This window comes from Myotis yumanensis, unplaced genomic scaffold (genome assembly GCF_028538775.1).
Source record: "Myotis yumanensis isolate MYYU_CA2020_CCGP unplaced genomic scaffold, mMyoYum1.0.hap1 SCAF_8, whole genome shotgun sequence".
Classification (NCBI taxonomy): Eukaryota; Metazoa; Chordata; class Mammalia; order Chiroptera; family Vespertilionidae; genus Myotis; species Myotis yumanensis.
The window spans coordinates 70,995,419-71,016,990 of NW_027223759.1; the positions used below are offsets into that span (position 1 = coordinate 70,995,419).

General features: G+C 37.9%; 1 protein-coding gene across 1 annotated transcript in view; it reads left to right on the top strand.

Annotated features, from left to right (window-relative positions):
* The window catches only part of LRP1B (LDL receptor related protein 1B), a 1,706,338-nt gene that overhangs the window by 1,404,713 nt on the left and 280,053 nt on the right, over nucleotides 1–21,572 (top strand). The window contains exons 44-45 of the mRNA XM_070423500.1: nucleotides 19,180–19,372; nucleotides 20,100–20,225. Of these exons, the coding sequence (XP_070279601.1) occupies nucleotides 19,180–19,372; nucleotides 20,100–20,225 (319 nt within the window). The remainder of the gene's footprint in view (nucleotides 1–19,179; nucleotides 19,373–20,099; nucleotides 20,226–21,572) is intronic.

Sequence of the window (21,572 nt, forward strand, 5' to 3'; positions counted from 1 at the left end):
CTTTGGTTTGATTATTGTACTCCTCTGGTCTGCTATTGGGTATAATATTCTTTATTTCAGTCCGTGTATGCTTACTTTCTAATTTCTTTATCGTAGCATCGAGGGTCTCATTAGTTTTCGTGAGGCTCTGCACAAATTTATGGCAAGCCCTCAAAATTGCGATTCTTAGCTCCATATCCTCCATTTCTGTCATGTTTTTTTGTCTCCGCATCTTTTATGCTTTCTTGGTGCACCCCCTTGTGGTCTCTGTGCGCAGTCTTGTTCTAGCCAAGCCTTAATTGTTGTAGTTAACACTAGAGGGATTTGACCCCCAGGCCGACTGGCTATAGGAATCAGCTGTATGGAAAACGTCTGCCTTCTGGGGAGGCGCTAATCCAGCCTTTGCCTGAGGCGATCGGCAAATGGCTGTGCGCAGAGTTTGGGCGGGGCGGGCTCAACAGGGCGGGCGGAGGGAGCAGTTATGGCCACGCTCAGTCCCGTTCCCAGAGGCTCTGCTTCTCAGAACCCCGGCAGCCGCTGCAAACCTCGGAGAGAAAGCTGCCCTCAGGTTCCAACTGATGCCGGATAATCCCGCTTCTCCCGTTTGAGTCTGGGTCCCTAGAGACTCGCCCGGATCTGGAGCCCAGAGTCTGAGACTCACTCCCGACAGAAAACGACAACCGCGCCCTCAGCCACCAGCCCGCTTTGCGCGCGCACCTCGGTACCTTTGTATTTTCCACACTGCGCCGCCTCTGAGCCTCGATTTGCTGTTCTCTTTCCTTCTAGTTGTAGAGTCTCTCTTCAGCCAGCCTTCCTGTGGTTCTGGGTGACGTCCGTTCAGTCTTTTAGTTGTATTTTTGAAATGGTTGTTTGCGGCAGCGGTCTCCGGTGTTTACCTACGCCTCCATCTTGGTCTCCTCCTTCTATTCTTATATATGGCAATTATAGCTGTTCTAGGTGATCCAGTAATCAGATATCTCTAATATAACTTTAAGGATTTATTTTGACGTTTAAAAAATAAACCTAGTTATGATTCTAACTCATTTCCCATTCCTGTCTAAAGCAGGATATTTCTGGCAGGGTATAGTTAACAGTACTGTATTGTGTATTTGAAGTTGCTAAGAAAGTATATTTTAAAAATTCTCACCACGAAAAAAAAAAAAAAAAAAGAAAAACTCTGTGAGGTGTGGTACATATATATTTTGAACTATGTATAACCTGTACACTTTAGACTTACACAGTGTTATATGTCAATTATCCTATATAATAAAACCCTAATATGCAAATCGACCAAAGGGCTGAATGACCGGTGAAATGACCGGTCGCTATGATGTGCACTGACCACCAGGGGGCAGACACTCAATGCAGGAGCTGCCCCCTGGTGGTCAGTGCGCTCCCATAGTTGGAGCACGGCTCAGCCAGAAGCCAGGCTCACAGCTGGTGAGCTCAGTGGCAGTGTTGGGAGCCTCTCCCACCTCCAACGAGCAGTGAGCCAAGTGGTAAGGAGCAGCAGGCAGGCGGGTGGTAAGGAGCAAGGGGTCCCAGATACAAGAGGGAGAAGGCCAGGTTGAGGGACCCCCCCCACCAGTGCACAGATTTTGTGCACCAGCCCTCTAGTCTATAATAATAAAAGTGTAATATGCTAATTAGACCAGACATCCTTCCAGATGACCTCCTGGATGAAGCCGGGGCTGCAAGGGAAGCCCAGGTCCCGGGTGCCTACTGGCAGCCAGAGGGAAACCTGGGTCCCGGGTGCCTGAGGAAAGCTGGTGCCGGCAGCTGGGGGAAGGAAGGCCTACTCTTGCACGAAGTTTGTGCATCAGGCCTCTAGTCTATATAATGAAAGCCTAAGTGACTGTTACCGCAGAACAACTGGAATGACCGGTTGCTATGATGCACACTCACCACCAGGGGGCGGATGCTCAACGCAGGAGCTGCCCTGTGATGGTCAGTGCACTCCCATAGGGGCAGCGCCGCTCAGCCAGAAACCAAGCTCACAGCTAGCAAGTGCAGCTTCCAGGGCATCAGGCGCAGTGGGCGGGGATGAGTGCGAGCAGAGCAGCGCCCAGCCCTGATTTGGGCTCCTCCCTGGCCACCTGCCGCTTGGCACACTGCTACATCCCTCGGGGGATGTTCGACTGCCAGCAATGAATATATATATATATATGAATAAACTAAAAAATAAATCATAAGATTGTTTCCCTGAATAAAATGAAAATTAAACATCTTAAAAAAAGAGACCAAATCAAAGTTTAGTGATTTTGCAGGCTTCAGCCATTCAGGGTAGCTTTCTGAAGTGTGTACAACTGATATTCCTATTTGGTAAGATAAGATTGTTATTGCAGTAGGGCTAATGGTGTTTATTTCTAACACAATTCCTTTGATTTAAATCCACATACATTTCAGTGATGGTTCAGCTTGGTTAGTCGTGCAAATTAAAGTGTTACTGAAGCTGATCTCCCAAAAGAGAAGTGTTCCTCAGGAAGAAAAATGGTCAGTATCCAGGGCAGCTAGTGTATTCACCCAGAAAATATCAGCTGTCCTTTCAGAATGTGATACTGATGGATTGATTTAATATTTCTTGGAAGGTTTCAATTTTTTAGGCATCAGAGAGAATTTTCAAAAGACCAGCAGCCACCTGTCCCACCAGCCTCATTTTAGAAATTCATATACAAAGATGAAAAGAGCAGATGGATAGGAAAGCCTTTCTGCACATATGTGTGCAACACACACACACACACACGCACATACACGCACAGAAATTAATTAACCAAATTAATGTTGCTTGCAAAGTTTCATATTTAAATTCAGGAAAGTCTGAATTTCTTTACAAGAATTTGTATCTCCTCTGAATTCCTGATTAATTATTTGTATTGCCCTGTAGCTGATTTTAATGTATTCCTTATTAGTTTAACAGGGACAAAAACCAACATGAATGTAAGCTTCAGAGGATATGTTGAATTTTATTCTGTGTTTGAATCTTGAAAACATTTAGAGTGTCAGCAAAATAATTAAAATTAATTAGTTACTATTTCAACTGTTTAAAAATGTTTCAACTAGTTTACAATAAAAGCTCATGTACAGTAAAACTATAAATAATTAACAAAAGGATAAGTTTATTCCTGAGCTTCCCAGAAGCCTATTTGTACAGCACTGTTTTTTAGTTGAAGGGATAAATAGATGTTCCCGGTCAGAGTACATGCTCGGGTTGAGGGCTTGATCCCCAGTGTGCAGGAGGCAACAGATAAATGATTCTCTCATCATTGATGTTTCTATCTCTTTCTCCCTCTCCCTTCCTCTCTTAAATCAATGAAAATGTATTTAAAAAAATAGATGAAGTTAGTAAGATAGATGAGTTGAGTTACAGCATAATTATTAAAGGTCAAGAAATAATATTTAAAAATGGAGGGAGATATAAATAATGTTTCCTAAGTATATATATTGGAAGTACAACTGCAGAGTTACATACATGAAGGCAAGACAGTCTTACACAAGCAGTACTGAAGACTCAGGCTGATATTTCCAACAGGAGTCAAACAAAATCCCATGACCATTAATGTAGCAGCTGCAAATTTATAGAATCAATAGTTTACCTGCTGAAGTGATAATTCCAGACATGGAGATCTGAAGTATCCAGTTGTTTATTTCCAGGGTTAGGAGCTGCAGCTGAGCACAGTGGGGATAGAGGAGCAAATCATGTCACTTGGTTCTATTGGCAAACTCGGAAAGCTGTTCCTACCAACTACCAGACCATCTACCTCTGAGGCTGCCGAATAGCAGGGATATTAAAGGACTGTTAGTTGAATGAAGAATAAATGTCCCAGGATAATGTTGCCTTAGGCAGGAAAAAACCGTTTTAGTTTGTTAATAATAACTTTGAAGAGGTAGAATTTTTTTTTTTAAATACCAAATGCACATTACAATCTTCTGGGAGGTTTTTTGTTTGTTTGGTTTTTTGTTTGTTTGTTTGTTTGTTTGTTTGTTTTTGTGTGTGTGTGTAATGCTGATGCCTGAGTCCACCCAAGAACAATATAAATCAGTGTTCCTGAATGAGGCATGCATCTCAATTTTAAAGATCCCAGTTGATTTTTGAGCAAAGTCAAAATTGGGATTTACCATTACAAGCCACTGTAAATATAAAGGAGAGTTTACACAAAGTGTAATCAAATATATATTAAATGAGAAGACATATTTTACTAATGGGTCTTTCTCACCTGATGTAAAATTTGCAGGAAAGTTTGCATAGGAATCATCATACTCTTGTCTCCTAGCATATCTTTCCCCAGCAATATAGGACTTTCATCATTGATATTAGGTGGTACACAGACACAGCATTAATTTAAAGTTAATGTAGTATGAAAAGTCATGCTATCCTTAATGCTTTTTCAATCCTCTGATTGATGTAGGGAAAATGATTAAATATATTACTAGGGTATATTTAACAACCCTATGACACGCCATTACTGAGGAAGATAGGAGAGTAGAAGGGTGGGGGATAGGGAACACAAAGTACAATTTGGTGGTTAGTAATATTTAATTATAATTATACAGTATTGTTTTAGTATTATTGTATGTATTTTCAGAATTGCATTCTATTTCTTCTGATACTGGATTTTTCTTTATGCTAATGAGTCAGTTTAAAGAACAGTTCAAAATAAATAATGATAAAATTTGTATTCAAATAAGGACAAAATATGTGAAAACATTAATCTCAGTCCAGATTTGTAAAAGAGAGAGAGAGAGAGAGAGAAACCGAGGCAGCGGTGTATATTCTGATTTCTTATTAGGTATGCAATCCCTGGAAAAGCAGTAGTGAGGGTAAAGGAGAATATACTAAAAAGGAGGGAGAGAATATGTGAAGAAGCATGCTACAGAGATGGCAACTTCTTGGTATCAAGTGCAATGGAGTGCTTCATCTTCTGAGGTCTTCTTCAGAGAAGCCACACCAATTGCCCATTAGGACAGCTTGAGGTGAATAGTGGGGAGGAAAAGGGACAAATGTTTGTGCTGGCTTTTTTCTCTTGGTCAGAAATTTGATTCATGAGTCATTAATTTTTCATTATTTTGGGTAGTTTTCAGAGGCTCCAGGCACAGGCCTGATGCAAGGGTACTGTGCCCACATGAATGTTCATCCCATTAACTGTGGCAAAAAAATGGTCACACGTTCTAGAGCCAGTTGTGGCTAAGTGTACCTGAGGTGTTATAAGGGATGTCTAATACAACAGTATTCAAATGGCTAAAGATGGGAAAATATTGCCTTACCAAGGACTGGTCATTCAGGACCAGGAACAGAGACATTTTTTAATAAGAATACTTTGTGTTTGAGTTGCTTCATAGAAGGTTTTCAGTAATAGCTGTCATTTAGTGGGTGACTAACAGTTTTAATCTGAATTTGAAATAATTATCACTGAAACAGCTATTATTATTTCAGTTTGCCAGTGAAGTAGTTGAGGTGCTGAAAAATTAGCTAACCAGAGGTCAAAAATCAAACCATGTTCATAAAACACAAAGGCCCAAGTTCTTTCATCTGCAATGTGCCTTCTTATCAGTACATGATCATTACAAAAATGAATGTCCATGTATATTTTCTGCCTTTTCCCCAAAGTTTGTCATTAGGGAAGCACTGACATTTTGCAGTGTGGTTTAAATGGGTTCATTTTATTTGGGCTGGGGGTGTACTGCCTAACAAACTTCAAAGTGCATTCAGACAAATTGGGGATCATGGTAAAATTTATATTCTGATTTAGGTCTGGTTTGGAGCCACAGATTATTTCTAAAAAGCTCCCATACTTTCAGTAGCAAGGGTGTAAATATTATCACTACAAAATGTCTGACTGAATTATAGATACCTGTAATATATAATACAAGTAGTAAGGCAGTCCCCAAACATTCAGTGGCAGGGTTCCTGAAAATGTATTAAAATTCTTAAATCCTAGAATTTATGGAGGGGGACAGAGTGACATGGAGGTAGATAGGGGATGGCTCTGGAGAAATGGAGAATAGGGTTTGACAACAAATACCCATATGTTATCAAACAGGCACAGCTTTATGAGACAGATTTAGTGAATGCAGTAATTATTACCTAGCTCAATAAATATTTATTGGATGAAAAGAAAAAAAGGATTAATCATTAATGATCACTATGGAATAATGTCCTGAGAAAATACTTCCCCCATTAAACTAGTGAAAATTCTTGAAGTTTGAAGACTAAACTATTGAAAAGTGATTTACTCAAGAAAAACCCTATGTACTCTTAGAAGTGCCACTCTGACAATATTAAAATAGGGAAACTACCAATTATCAATATACTGGTATATAAAAGCCCAGCAACCAGAACTGCAGGATGACCAGAATGACCAGAATGGCTATGACACATACTGTGGCAGCCAACCAGCCTGATCTGGGCCCCAATCAGCCCCCGATCGGCCCCCAACACCCCGATCAGGGGTGGGGCCAGTCGGCCAACCAACCACGGCCCCTCCCCCCTGCCAACCTGGCCTAATGGGTCCCCATTGGGGCAGGCCAGCCAGACCCCACCCATGCATGAATTCGTGCACTGGGCCTCTAGTTAAATATAAAATACATGTAACTCTCTCACATTAGTGTAGTTGAAGTTTATTATTATTTTGCTTATGGGGAAATAGAAGTAAGAAGAAAATGCTTAAGTAAGCAAACAAATCATCATTATAAAGGAGCAATATTTAAGACTTGTTTACTTTTTAATTTATGTGAAAAAAAATGCTAAATAAAAGGTTAGAACTTTTAATAATATTAACTCGGTTTAAGTGTCAAAGTCATTTAGAAAATTATTCCAAAGCAGCTTTCAATTCTGACCAGATCCTCCCACTCTGGTTTCTTGTATCAAAGTTAAATAAAGGAAGTAGATTAAAGCAATGATGCGAGTTTGTGTCTGTAACTCAGCTCCTGGAGGCCTCCCCCTGCTGATACACTGTTGTAATAAATTATGCGACTAGTGTGGTTTGTGTGATTTATTATTGCAGTAGATCATGAGCATGGTGACTGACATAAACACGTGTCCCATAGACAGCTGGGCTGCGCGATGTTTTATTTCTCTTTCTCACTTTCAAGTGCTTAGTTCAGGAAGTATGAAAAAAAAAAAAACCACACAAATTGACAAATATAGGAGGATGTTTCTGAAGCAGCGCTCCGCATAGACTCTTGAAGTAATAACTTTTAAATTGAGAAGTCCCAGTGCTCCTCTTGCTTCCAGTCCTCCCAAAGGACTCTTTAAAAAGATTTTAACAAAATACATTAACTCATATAAATTAGGTTTTGTGAGTTCAGGATATAGTTTTTTTTTTTTTTTTTACTTGCATAAATACATAATAGACTTCATATGCATTTCCTCATTCTTTCTCTGAGCTATTATAGCTATCATAAAAATTGAATTCCAGACATTTAAAATCAAAGTAATTACCTAACTGGTTGTTACATCCCTGCTTTAAAAAGGAAAGCATTAATTCTGTCATGAGTTCAATCCTTTTTTTAAGGATTTATGCTGAGGTGTAAATTATCTCTTTTGGAAGCAAAATAATCAGTTGAGTAAATAATATAATTGAAATACAACTATTATAATAAATGTCTGTCTAAAACTGAGCTGGCCTAACCCACTGTCAGTCTCCCAATCTATAGGTCACTTCTTGGGTCTATATTATATTATGGATCCAGGCTATTATAATGCAAAGTGCCACAAACATTTGAACTAAACAATAAGCAGGGATGATGCAATAGGCATGTTAGTTACTGCTTTCTCGGGGGATTTCTGGGGCAGGAAGTGGGAAGGGTTTGTTTAGTGGGGAATGTATAATCTTAGAAGCTGACCTTAGTATATGGTGAAAAAAAATTGTTCTGAACATTTGACCTCAAGAGTGAATGGATTCTGACAGTGAGGTATCTTCGGATGGCATGGTTATGTTTTATGAAACTACACTCATGCAAGTCTGAGTAGCCACCATCTGGAAATGGAACAGTTTCTCCTGACAACAATGTTGGGTTGGCTTGCATGCTTCCTTATTTTATTTCTCTGTCTCATATCTTCACAAAGAAAGTAACAGTTTTCCCAAAGGTAGTAGGAAAGAGAGTCGATACATTTTCTGGAAAACTTACAGTGCAATTGTTGTAGGGAGCAAAGTGTAGAGTTAGGAATTGTACCCTAAACAAATGAGCTAGAGCCATCAGCACAAATACACAAGTGACCACAGACATGGGTTCAGAGGCTTTTTAAATCCTGAATTATAAGATGATGAAGCATTTTTCTGGGTCATCTGCAGCATAAGAAGCATGGAGACTGGGAAGTTTATACATATTAGTTTAGCAGAGAGACTGTATTTTGAAAGATCAAGAGTACCAAGATCAAGTTTTATTCATTCATATGATGCCTTGTCTCATGTTCCCTTCCTGCTATGCTGAACTTACTCTTCCATTATTTTTAGTATTTTCTTGGGCTTATTTTTTTTCCTTTACTGTTTCCTTTCCTTTCTGCTTGACATTCACACAGAATATTGAGAGTAACCAATCCTATATAATAAAAGGGTAATATGCAAATTGACCCTAATGGCAAATGACCAGTTGCTATGACATACACTGACCATCAGGGGGCAGATGCTCAATACAGGAGCTGCCTCCTGGTGGTCAGTGAGCTTCCACAGGGGGAGCGCCACTCAACCAGAAGCCAGCTCATGGCTGGCCAGCACAGCAGCAGTAGCAGGAGCCTCTCCCACCTCCTTGGCAGTGCTAAAGATGTCCGACTAACGGCTTAGGCCTGCTCTCCAAGTCGGACATCCCCCAAGGGCTCCCAGGCTACCAGAGAGATGTCTGACTGCCAGCTTAGGCCTGATCCCATGGGGAGAGGGCCTAAGCTGGCAGGTGGACATCCCCCAAGAGGTCCTGGAATGCGAGAGGGCTCAGGCTGGGCTGAGGGACACCCCCACCTTTTGAGTGCACGAATTTTCATGCAACAGGCCTCTAGTTATGAAATATTTGGAATTAAGCATAAGGCATACTTGAACGGGAGAAGTTATGGCATGGTTAACATAAATGTAGTTAATCTATTGAAAAACATACCTTATCTGAATCAAAAATACAAAATCATACACATGCACACACACACACAAACATGCATGCATTACTACTTAATCATGTCCATATGCACTCCTCATGCCTGAGAGATTAGGAAGACATTATAAGGCTTTATATCTGCTTGTAAGTAGTTAGCATTTCGTTTGGATAATATAGCTGTTAAAGTTAGAATGGCCCTTAGAGATTATCAGACAAGTTCTGTCAGTTAAGAGATTCATAATTTGCTTATAATTGCAGAGCTAGTCCCCTCCTGTATTCCCCAAAATCTATATACTTAGTTTTGGACCTTTATTCCTTGTCAGGATCACTAATGTTCTATATTATAAAAATATCCCAGGGCCAAATATATGACTTGTCGTCCATCCATAGTTAAGCATCAGGGCTAAGGTAAAAAGCTGAAGGTTAAATTACAAAGTGTAACACTGTGATCATTTCACACAGTTATTTAGAGAAAGTTATATTTTATTTATGTGCAAGCTACTACCTAATCATCTATAAATGTTGAATTTTTTCTTTATTATATATCTAATGCCTCAAAATATATTCATTAAGAAATATTGCTTATTTAATTGTTTTTTCAAAGATTTAAGACTGGTGTTAACATTTGGGTGATATTAAAGTCATTGGTTACTTATCCAAACTCAGTTAAAAGAAGAAATTTTTATTGTCTAAATGAATGCCAGAAGGTGATTTATATGCTGAATAGTTCAGAGCATGTCCTTGAACAATTGTAACTGCTTAATTTTTGTCATCTTTCTGCCAGCTTCCAAATAGTAGTGCTTAATGATTCAACTTAAATTAACTAAAATGAATCCTTGTGGAAAAGCATAATACCTGCCTAGTACAAGAGAGCTGATTATATTGCCTTCATTTACACAAAAGTTATTCAGAATTCATTGACACCCCCTCATTGCTAAGTTTCATTGCCTTTTTCCTAAGCAATTGGAAAAGGTGTCACTTTGTGCAGGTGTGCATGCCATTTATGCCATATTGAGGATAGTGGTCAAAATGCTGCTAGCTCATGGAAACAGCCAAATAAGGCTTGAACAATGAAGCAAAGCACAGACTTTGAGGACATATAATAGTGTTACTTCAGTGTGTCTCCAAATATTTATCTTTCAGATGAATTTTATGAAATAGCTTAAAATGCCAGGCAAATGATACTAATGCAGAACAAATAATGACTTGTGGCAAGCTAAAATAGAGTAGAGCATGGCATATTATAAGATATTTGAATGTTACTCTAGTCCTCCTTTATCTGCAGTTTCAGTTACCTGCAGTAAACCACAGCCTGAAATGGAAAATTCCAGTAATAAACAATTCATATGTTTCAAATTGTGTGCCATAATGAGTAGCATTATTAAATCTCATGCCATCTTGCTTTGTCTCTTTGTCCAGTCTATCCATTCTATGTAAGCTCCGACTATGACTCACTGATTAGCCTTCTGACCAGATTGACTACCACAGAATCACAATGCTTGTGTTCAAGTCCCCTTATTTTATTGTTATAATTTACTATTTTATTATTAGTTATTGTTGTTAATCTCTTACCATGCCCATTTTATAAACTGAACTCTGTAATATGTATGTATGTACAGAAATAATACATAGCCTATATAAGTTTTGGTACAATGTTAGGTTCCAAGGTGTACAATGGGAGCCTTGGAACATATCTGCCTGCATATAAGGAGGGAGTAATGTATATACATTTAAAATCCTTAATTAAATCAATGACAGGATAGGAGATGAAAAGTGTCAGAATTTGAAATATAGATAAATGCATATTAACACAGAGAGAGTAAAGCATTGCATTTTAGAATAACTACAAAAATGGTAATCATTCCCTTCATCACCACATTTTTCTTCTTTTCTATTATAAAAGATCTTATTTATGGGCCATAAGAGGCATTAGTAGTAAATCTATTTAAAATGTGCAACTTAATTATTTTTTTCTCTAATCTGCCCTTGGGCTAAATACTTTCAATTGTGAGAATTTGTTAGACCCAAATCCTGAGTTGAAATGCTGATTGAACATTCACAGCAGTGGGAACTTTTCAACTGGGCTATCATTTTAATATCCCAATTGGTTAATAAGATGGCCTTTCAACAACACAGTGACTTGGAAGTAGTTGATTTACTGGTCTCATTTAAATGCCTGTTGTCTTTTGATTTCTTAAAGATGACTTTGCCATGATTGAGAGACCTGCCTCTCATTCTCTACCCTTTCTTCCCAGGAGTGATCATCATCAAATTTAAAAATACCCAACTTGGAAAAGAATAAGAACTCAGTATGTTTTATAATTTTTATTAGGTATTTAAATAAATATGACTCAAGCATATATTTTTTCAATTTACAAATTCTAGGTGATTTGTGCTTACTGGTATTGTTGTTCTTCTTATGCAAAACCTTCAATCCTCTATTTTCATGCAAAATACTCCATAACTTGTTGGGTCAAAAACACTGAGAAATAATTCTCACCCTGAGTGGCATGGTTCAGTTGGTTGGGCATCATGGCATTCACCAGAGGTTGCTGGTTCGATTCCTGGTCAAGGGTACATGCCTGGATTAAAGGCTTGATCTCCGGTAGGGGGCATGCAGGAAGTAGTTGATCAATATTACACTCTTGCATCAAAAGTTTTCTCTCTCTCCCCTCATTTTCTCTATAAAAATCAATAAACTATTCTTTTAAAAAATATTCTCTTAGTGCAGACACCAAAACCGATCATTATTTCTTTTATTTCTTAAAAAATATGTATTTTATTGATTTCAGAGACAGGAAGGGAGAAAGAGAGATAAAGCATCAATGACGAGAAAGAATCATTGATGGGCTGCCTCTTGCACACCCCATACTGGGGATTGAGCCTGCAGCCTTGGCTTGTGCCCTGACCAGTAATGGAACAGGGATCTACTGGATCACAGGTAATCAAAACATTGTATGGACAGAACAACAGGCATAAAGACCAGTGGGACAAAACTGAGAGCCCAGAAATAAACTCACATGCATATGGGCAAACAATTTTTGACAAAGGAACCAAAAACATACAGTGGAGAAAAGGAAGCCTCTTCAATAAATGGTGCTGGCAAAATTGGAATATTCTTAAATATTCTTAAATATTTCTTAGTTTTAAGTTGCAAAAGAATAAAACTAGATTGCTGTTTGTCCCATATACAAAAATTAAGTCAAAATGGATCAAAGCCCTAAATATACATTCTGAAACAATAAATCACCTAGAAGAAAAATAGGTACTAAACTTATGGATCTTGGTCTTAGAAAATATTTTGTAAATTTGACCCCAAAGGCAAGGTAAGAAAAGGTAAAAACAAGTGAATGGAACTATATCAAATTAAAAAGCTCTGCACAGCCAAAGAAACTGCCAACAAAACAGAAAGGCAATCAACCAAATGGGAGATGACATTTGCAAACAACAGCTCCAATGAGGGGTTAATATCCTAAATATATAAATAACCTATACAACTCTATACTAAACCAACAATCCAATTAAAAAATGGAAAGAAGACCTGAACAGACACTTGTTCCAAGAAGACATACAAATGGCCAACAGATATATGAAAAGATGCTCAACTTCACTAGCAAATAAAAACTAATCCGAATTTAATGTTATAACTTTAATAACTATAATCATACTAAAGGCCCAGTGCATGAAATTCCTGTCGGATTGGGCCTAAACCGGCAGTTGGACATCCCTCTCACAATCCGGGACTGCTGGCTCCCAACCACTTGCCTGACTACCTGCCTGATTCCCCCTAACCGCTTATGCCTGCCAGCCTGATCATCCCCTAACCCAGCCGCGGGCAAACTATGGCCCGTGGGCTGGATCCGGCCCATTTGAAATGAATAAAACTAAAAAAAAAACAAAAAAAAAAACAAAAAACCGTACCCTTTTATGTAATGATGTTTACTTTGAATTTATATTAGTTCACACAAACACTCCATCCATGCTTTTGTTCCGGCCCTCTGATCCAGTTTAAGAACCCATTGTGGCCCTCAAGTCAAAAAGTTTGCCCACCCCTGCCCTAACCACTCCCCTGCTGGCCTTATTGATGCCTAACTGCTCCCCTGCCTGCCTGGTCACCCCAACTGCCCTCTCCTGCAGGCCTGGTCACCCCCAACTGCCCTCCCCTGCTGGCCTGGTCACCTGTAACTGCCCTGCCCTGCTGGCCTGATTGCCTACAACTGCCCGCCCTTGCCACCCATCTTGTGGCAACTATCTTGTGTGAGGGTGTGACAGTCAGTTTGCATTTTACCTCTTTATTATATAGGATATGAACATAAGACACAACATCAGAACCTTGCTCAAATTCCATTCAGGAGTGGCTACAACACTTCAGATATATGACAGTTTATTTTTCTTCTCATCAGTCTTCTGTGTGATCCAAGGAAATGCTCTACCATTCCTCCTTCCTTCAGAAAGGAGCAAAGCTAAATCATTCAATCTTACTCTCCCATATTACAGATTTGGAGACTGAGTCTCAAAACACCAAAAATCTTATCCAAGGAAAAACAATGATTCTTGTCCAAGTGAAAACAAATAATAGGGTTCTTTCTACTGCTTATCTCAGGCATATCCCCCACACCCTTTCTCAACCCTCCTTTACCTGTTCTTTCCCTCAGGGGGCTTATCAGTGTGTTCAGCTGACTCTGACTCTTGCTTGAGTTTGGTCAATTAAGAGATCAGAAGGAGAGAGTGTAGAATCAAAGTAATTCTTCATTTTATCTTCCTCTCTGAAGAATGTGTCTCTCTAAATAAGGCTGGTAACTCCTCTCACATATTAGACAATCTTTTAAATGATTGTTGTGCATGTTGTTATTTTCAAATATTGTTGGATACTAATGACATTAGGACTTTTTAAAAATTTGTTCTGCAAGCTCACTCAGGCAAGTTAAATTTAGCTTTCTATCCTTAAATTAAATATTTCTTAGTTTTAAGTTGCTGATAAACCACCACACACCATTTTCTCCAAGGCCAAAGCAACTGCACTTGTGTTTTTGCAATCTGTAACATTTGGTCATGCCCATCCATAGCAGGTGCCAAGTTGTCATTTCCTATAACGACCATTTATGATCTTGTCAGTGAGGCAGTCATCTGGGGTGTTTGGGAAGCCTCCTGTTTGCTTGAATTTTAAATTGTTTGATTTTACATTGAGCATCTGGGTATTGGAAATATGTTGTTTGATTTATAAAGCTGAGTATTTTTGTATTCCTTGACTAGTTCCAGTACTTCCACTGATAAGCCATCAGTGAAGTTCAAAGATGAAAAAGTCATATGATTCAAAACTAAATTCTCAACACGTAATTTCAAGTCTATGTGGCATCACCAATTTAATTGTCTGTCTATGAGGACACATGTGAGATTAAGTGACTGTGTCAAGAAATGAATTTTCTAAATGAATATGAATTATTATTTTGAAACATGATGCTATTTATAGGTTCAAGGTGAAAGTTCCTCAAAATTATGCCTTAATGGTGCATTACCATATAACACAGTAGAGTGTAATTTATGATGACAAAGCTTTCTGCTCTCCAAATAAAGATGCTGATTAGGCTTGCAAGGTGCAGTATTTGTGATCTTAAGCTAAAAATGTTTAACATAGAGATGAAAAAGTGTAATTTAATGGATTTCACTTTTCTATTTCACATTGAACTCTGACTAGTGGAATGAGATTTCTTGGGGGTCAGTATGATTCTTAGTTGAACCTATTGTACCCTATGAAAGCCTATGCAGCTCTAGCTGGTAGGGCTCAGTGGATAGAGCGTTGGCCTGTGGACCGAAGGATCCTGGGTTGGATCCCCGTCAAGGGCATGTCCCTCTGTTTCAGGATCCTCCACGGCCAGAGCCCTGGTCGGGGCGTGTACTTGAGGCAACCACTTGATGTGTTTATTTCACATCAATATTTCTCTCTATCTTTCCCTCTCTCTTCCACTCTCTCTAAAAATCAATGGAAATATATCCTCAGGTGAGGATTTAAAAAAAAAAGCCTTGCATAATTGTAGACTGAGTTTAATGTTTTTCTGCACCAGCAGAAGTAGAGAAGTAAACTCCAGGCCTACAGAAACTTCTTGACTCAGAGGCACACTTGAACTATGAATGCTGCTTGGGCCCTCCTTAGGCCTGGTTTGGAGAGCTAACTCAGGGCAGCCACCAGCTCTCCATCATCTGTGTGAATTCAGAAAACTACCAGGGAATATAAGGGGCATTGAAATGACACCTTTTGTGAGTAAGCAGCAAATGCACACCAGATAATTGAATGTAACCTATTCGATTATCTGGTGGCACTGAATATAGGGGGGGAAATCAGTGGCAGTAAAAATAGTATTTATTCTGTCCACTCCCACCCTTCTACTTGCTGCTACTTAACTTCCTTTTACTATTTTTCTCCTCTTGTTCCTAAAACATTACAATCGGAAGCAGTAACTAGTAGGAGAGGTAGGCTGTGGTGGTTTTGCCCCATCTTGGCTGGCACCAGAAATCCTATCAACTTACTTTTAATTAATTTTTAAAAATATATTTTATTGATTTTTCACAGAGAGGAAGGGAAAGGATAGAGAGGTAGAAGCATCGATGAGAGAGAAACATTGATCAGCTGCCTCCTGCACACCCCCTACTGGGGATGTGCCCGCAACCAAGGTACGTGCCCTTGACCGGAATCAAACCTGGGACCCTTCAGTCCCTAGGCCGATGCTCTATCCACTGAGCCAAACCTGTCAGGGCCTATCAACTTAATTTAAAGTGAATACAAAAGCATACACCATGATACCAATTTGAAAATAATAATATTAAAAAAAAGAAATACATATCTTTATTCCAAAGAGATGAGAAATTATACTTGTGTGGTAAGATTTTTTTTCCTATACTTTTCAATATTTTATAATTCTTGCTCTTCAAAGTCAATTTACAAATCAACAGAATTGGAAACACCTGGAAACTTACTAGAAATGAAGAATTTGGGGTTCTACTTATGTACGTGGGAGTGTAGATATCTTTCTGAGTTAGTGTTTTCATTATTTTAAAATAAATCTTTACTGTTGAAAGTATTGCATACATCTCCCCTTTATCCCCCCCGTTGCCTTCTGCTCTCCCCCTTCCCCCCTCAAGCCTTCACCACTGCCACCTGTATCAATGGGTTATGCATATATGCATATGAGTTCATTGTTTGATATCTTTCCCCCCCTCCACCCTCCCCTGCCTTCCCTCTTTGGTTTGACAGTCTCAATCTTATGGCAGTTCTATATTTTTTCTCTTTTAGTAACATAAGTTAATTAAATCAATTTAAAATTATATTTTAACATTTATTTATTTATTTATTTAAATTGTTTTCCGACTACACTTGACATACAATATCATATTAGTTTCAGGTATACAACATAGTGATTGGACATTTATATACCTTACAAAGTGATCACTCCAAAAAGCCTAGTACCCATCTGACACCATACATAGTTATTACAGTATTATTACCTATATTCCTTATTCTTTAGTTTATATCCTGATGACTATATTTATAATTGAAAATTTGTACTTCTTAATTCCTTTTAGCATTTTATTCATCTCTTCAACCCTCCTTCCATCTGCCAACCGCCAATTTATTCCCTGTATCTATGAGTTTGTTTCTGTCTTGATTGTTCATTCATGTATTTTGTTTTTAGATTACATATGTAACTAAGATCATATGCTATTTGTCTTTCTCTGTCTGACTTATTTCACTTAGCATACTACCCTCTGGGTTCATCTATTATATCAAATTATAACACCAGGTTATAGTAATCAAAACAGCATGGCAAAAAACTTTCACAGTTTGTGTCTTATCTTTTCTTTGTCTCAATAGTGTCACTTGAAAAGTAAAAGTTTTATACTTTGAATAAGTTTAATTTATCATTCTTTTTAACGGATCATGCTTTCAGAGTCATTATGCTAATAAATCTTTGCCTCACCAAAAGTTGTAAATATTTTTTTCCCATTTATTTTTTTAGATCTCTTATAATTTTAGATTTTATATTCAGGACTATAATTTATTTTTGGCATATATATATATATATATATATATATATATATATATATATATAGATGGCAGTTCTTTTTTGCATATGCATGTTCAGTTGTTGAAGTATAATTTGTTAAAAAAATTATACTATATGTTTGAATAGCCTATGCACTTCTGTCAAAATTAGTTATCCATATACATGCTGGCATTTTCCTGTATTACAGATGTATTTCTCTATTTCTTTTCTGTATTACTGATGTATGTCTTTATTATTTTTGAAAACCACATTGTCTTAATAGCTGTAAAGTTATAATGTCTTAAAATAAGGTAGTTGTTTTTGCTATTTTAGATCCTTTGTTTTCCACATATGTTTTGGATTAGCATGTCAATTTCTAGAAAATGTCTGCAGGACTTATAGTTGGATTAGATATAATTTATCAATTTGAGGAGAGATGGCATCTTAATCAAGCCTTCCAAAGCATAAGTAAGGCATAACTCTATTTATTTAGGTTTTTGTTAATTTCTCTTAACAATGTTTTATAGTTTTCAGGTTTTTATAATTTTTTTCATATGTATTACTAGTTGTTTGTTAATGCTATTGTAAAACTTTTTATTTTAATTTTCAATAATTTATCACTACTCTATAGAAATCCATATAGCCATCTTGCATGCTGCAACCTACTAAATTTATTAACTAGCTTGAGCAGCTTTTGTTTTCTTGACACATTCTATTGGATATTTTTTTATGAAGAGGATTATGTCACTTGCAAATAAGTATAATTTGACATTTCCCCCTAATCTGGATGCATTTGTTTTTGCTTTCTTTTCTTAGTATACTGACTAGGAACTGTAGGACAATGTTGAGTAGATTAGTAAGAGTGATTAAGAGTGATTATTTCTTATTTCTAATTTTATTTATTTTCTGAGTTTTTATTAGGAACTAGAGGCCTGCTGCACGATCAGGGCTGATCATGTTCCCCGCCTCCCCACCTCCTCCTTCCCTTGCCACCTGTGTGCCGCCACTCCCCTCCTCCTCCTTTCCTAGCCGCCACTGTGTGGTTCCCCACCTCCCTGCCCCCCCCTTCCCTCGCCAGCTGCATCAGCCACCAGTCACCCCTGGTTCCCCATCCCAGCCCGGGGATCAGGTGATCAGGACCAGCTGGCCAAGGGAAGGGACTGGGAGGTTGGCTGGCAGGCACTGAGGAGGGAGCCAGCCCTCAGCCCCCCTGAGAAAGGGGCCATGTCCGCTGCCACCCACCTCTAGTTCCCCGTCCCAGCCCAGAGGCCCGGCCACAATTGGGCGATCAGGGCCTGCCAGCTGGGGGAAGGGTTTGGGAGGTTGGCTGGCAGGCCCCATTGCCAATTGCAGCCTGCTGGCTGGGGGAAGCTCCTGCATTGAGCATCTGCCCCCTGGTGGTCAGTGCATGTCATAGTGACTGGTCATTCTGTTAGTTCCCTCATAATGGTCACTTAGGCTTTTATATATATAGATGGATGTTAGAGCCTATAAAATAATTTATCTGCCTTTATTGAGATCTTCATATGATTTTTCCTGTTTTAGCTGTTAAATGTTAAATTACAGCAATAGACTTTTAAAATGCTAAATAAATCGTTATTCCTGGGATAATTAACACTGCATCATTATGTGTTATCCATTGTATTGCTCTCAAATAACCATTTTTAAAGTTGTACTAATTTATTTATTTATTTTTTGTTTTATTTTTCCTTAATTTATCTTTTATTCTTAAGTGTTTTTTTTTCTTTTACTTTGGGTCTAACTTTTTTCTTTTAGTGTCTTAGAGTGAAAGCTGAAGTCATTGATTTTTTTTCCATCTCTTTTGCATATTAGCTTAGTAGTAAATAGAGATATGCTAAAAATATTCAGTAAACACATTGAAAAAAGGTAAGGATAATTAAAACATTTAAATAAACTACGAAGAATATTATAATAGTACACCTAGTAAAATGCATTTTTGTCTGATGATTTCCATTGATTAAATATAAGTAATCGTAATCCCTTATTTTTGACACAAAAATAGATATGGATATAGGAATATGTTTATCTCCATATTACAAATATATATTTTAACTTATTTTAGGTGATTGTAAAATCGGGGCCAGGGACTTTCCTCAGTTTGGCTGTTTATGACAATTACATCTTTTGGTCAGACTGGGGTAGAAGAGCTATCCTGCGTTCCAACAAGTACACTGGAGGAGACACAAAAATTCTCCGTTCTGACATTCCACATCAGCCTATGGGAATCATAGCCGTTGCCAATGACACCAATAGCTGTAAGTTACAAAGAAAGCAAATTTATTTCTTAATTGTATACTCTCTCAAACATTTCTCTATGTGCTTTTTTTTTTTTTAACCACGATAATCAAATATATCATTCTAATGGCACTAAAACAGCTGGAAGTGCTCATGGTGACCTTGCATGAGACTTCCTGCCTTTTCGCTTGTGTGTCGCTATGTATTTTAGTAATACTTAGTTGGATTTCATTTTGTTAAATTTCCTTGGGATAGTGTTCAGGATTTGACATTTCGAAATATAGAAATTGTCCAAAAGATGTAAGTTAAAATGTCTGTGGTTCTTAATTTATCACCAAAGGAACAATTCATTTTAAATTACTTGTTTCTGGAATTCTATTCCATTCTCTCTCACTCCTCATGTCTTTGAACTCTCAAATCAACTCGCTTCCCTGTAATAAACAAGCTTTGCATCTGGGCTTAATTTTTTTTTAAATTACTGGAATATCTGCAAAATTGCTGTTTGTAGTATTTGTGTGATCTCTAGTAGTATTAGTGCATTTGGTGCTATTGCATCCTTGATAAATGCGTTAGTGTAGTGTCCCTGTTACATATTTTTCTCATGTTCTTATCTTTTGAGGTTTTTGGATTTTCAAAAGTCCTGAATCTTTTTTGTTTATGAGATTTTTAAAAGCGATTGAGGCAGTCTATAGCTAACATAGAATAGGAAGTCAATATAACGTTACCAATAAAGCTTCCTTATTGCAGGTGAACTTTCTCCGTGTGCGCTACTGAATGGAGGTTGCCATGACCTGTGCCTTTTAACTCCTAATGGGAGAGTGAATTGCTCCTGCAGGGGAGATCGAATATTGGTAGATGACAACCGATGTGTGAGTAAGTAAAGAGATTCCAAATGCGATATGACGTACTGCTCAAAACAGCACACATGGACATTGGCATGTTTGACTATATTCTTGAAGTTTTACTCTCCTCCAATAGTCAAGGCCCCATTGGCTTATCTGTATATTCTAGGAAAAACTCAATTCAGCATTCTACTTAGCTATAGCAATATGTGATAGATAATGTTAACCCAGAGTCACAAATGGTGTCACTGATTGTGGACGGGAAGATTTGGGGCTAGCTAGAGAAATACCTGTATACAGTGATCATATGAAAACGTATGACTTTGAAAATTCATCAACAGCAAAATTAGGTAAAGTTGAAATAAATTAGTATGCAGGCTGGTATTGTGGCCTTGTAGTAAAACCACTCACAGTATGTAAATTTACATACTGTCCCAGTATGTAAATGAGAGAGAATGGCTCATGTGACTTATTTGTAATCATTTCCAACCTGTTAATTAAGAATGTAGCATTTCAACCTTGCATGATGTTCATACCTCCCAAAGGCATTAAAATCTGTAATTAGTACCATTACATTATACACTTATTAACAACTAAGTTTAAAAAATTGTTTCTAAAATAAATAAGGGTTCAAGTATCCCAATGTTGCCATGAAAAATTAGCCAGCAACATAAAACGGGTTAATTCCTCTTTAACATTGAGACACCCTGTGTATAAGACAGATGAGAAAGACGCATCTTATTGGAAACTGGTGAACTCACTCTCAGGAAGTTTCAATATTTGACATATTTTCTCTAATTATATCCTCATCTCATATTTTTTTTCATATTAGAATTTCAGCAGAGCTGGATGTGTCTACATTACAAAAATAAAATCAGAGACTATAGGTATTTTTTTATCTTCAGTCTTATGTTGGATTTTACCAGAAGGATCCTTTAGCTATTCTTTAATACAAGGACTTTGACATCATTTTGTTTACCTTAGAAATCACTGCACCTAATACAAGAGCTTTAACGTATCTCCTCACTTTGCAAACTGGTAACACAACCCAAAAGGATACCTCTTAGCCAAGTAACTAAAATAATTAAAAATAAATAAATAAACTGTGCCAAAGCAAATGAGGGAAAGATGCAATTGGTCAGGGAACTTTAAATGAAGATAGCCAATTTCAATAATTCGGGCCACAAATCCCCACACTTCTTCATCAACTATAATTTTCCTGAATTGCTTAGGCAATTGCTTAAACCCTCTCTTTCAGTTTGCCTTTGTGGCTTCAGCTGCAATGGTCTGGATCTGATGCCATCTGTAAACCTGGAGTGTTAGCCATGCGTTAGAATCACTGATGTTCCGTTCACAGGTCACCACAGGCCAGTAGTGA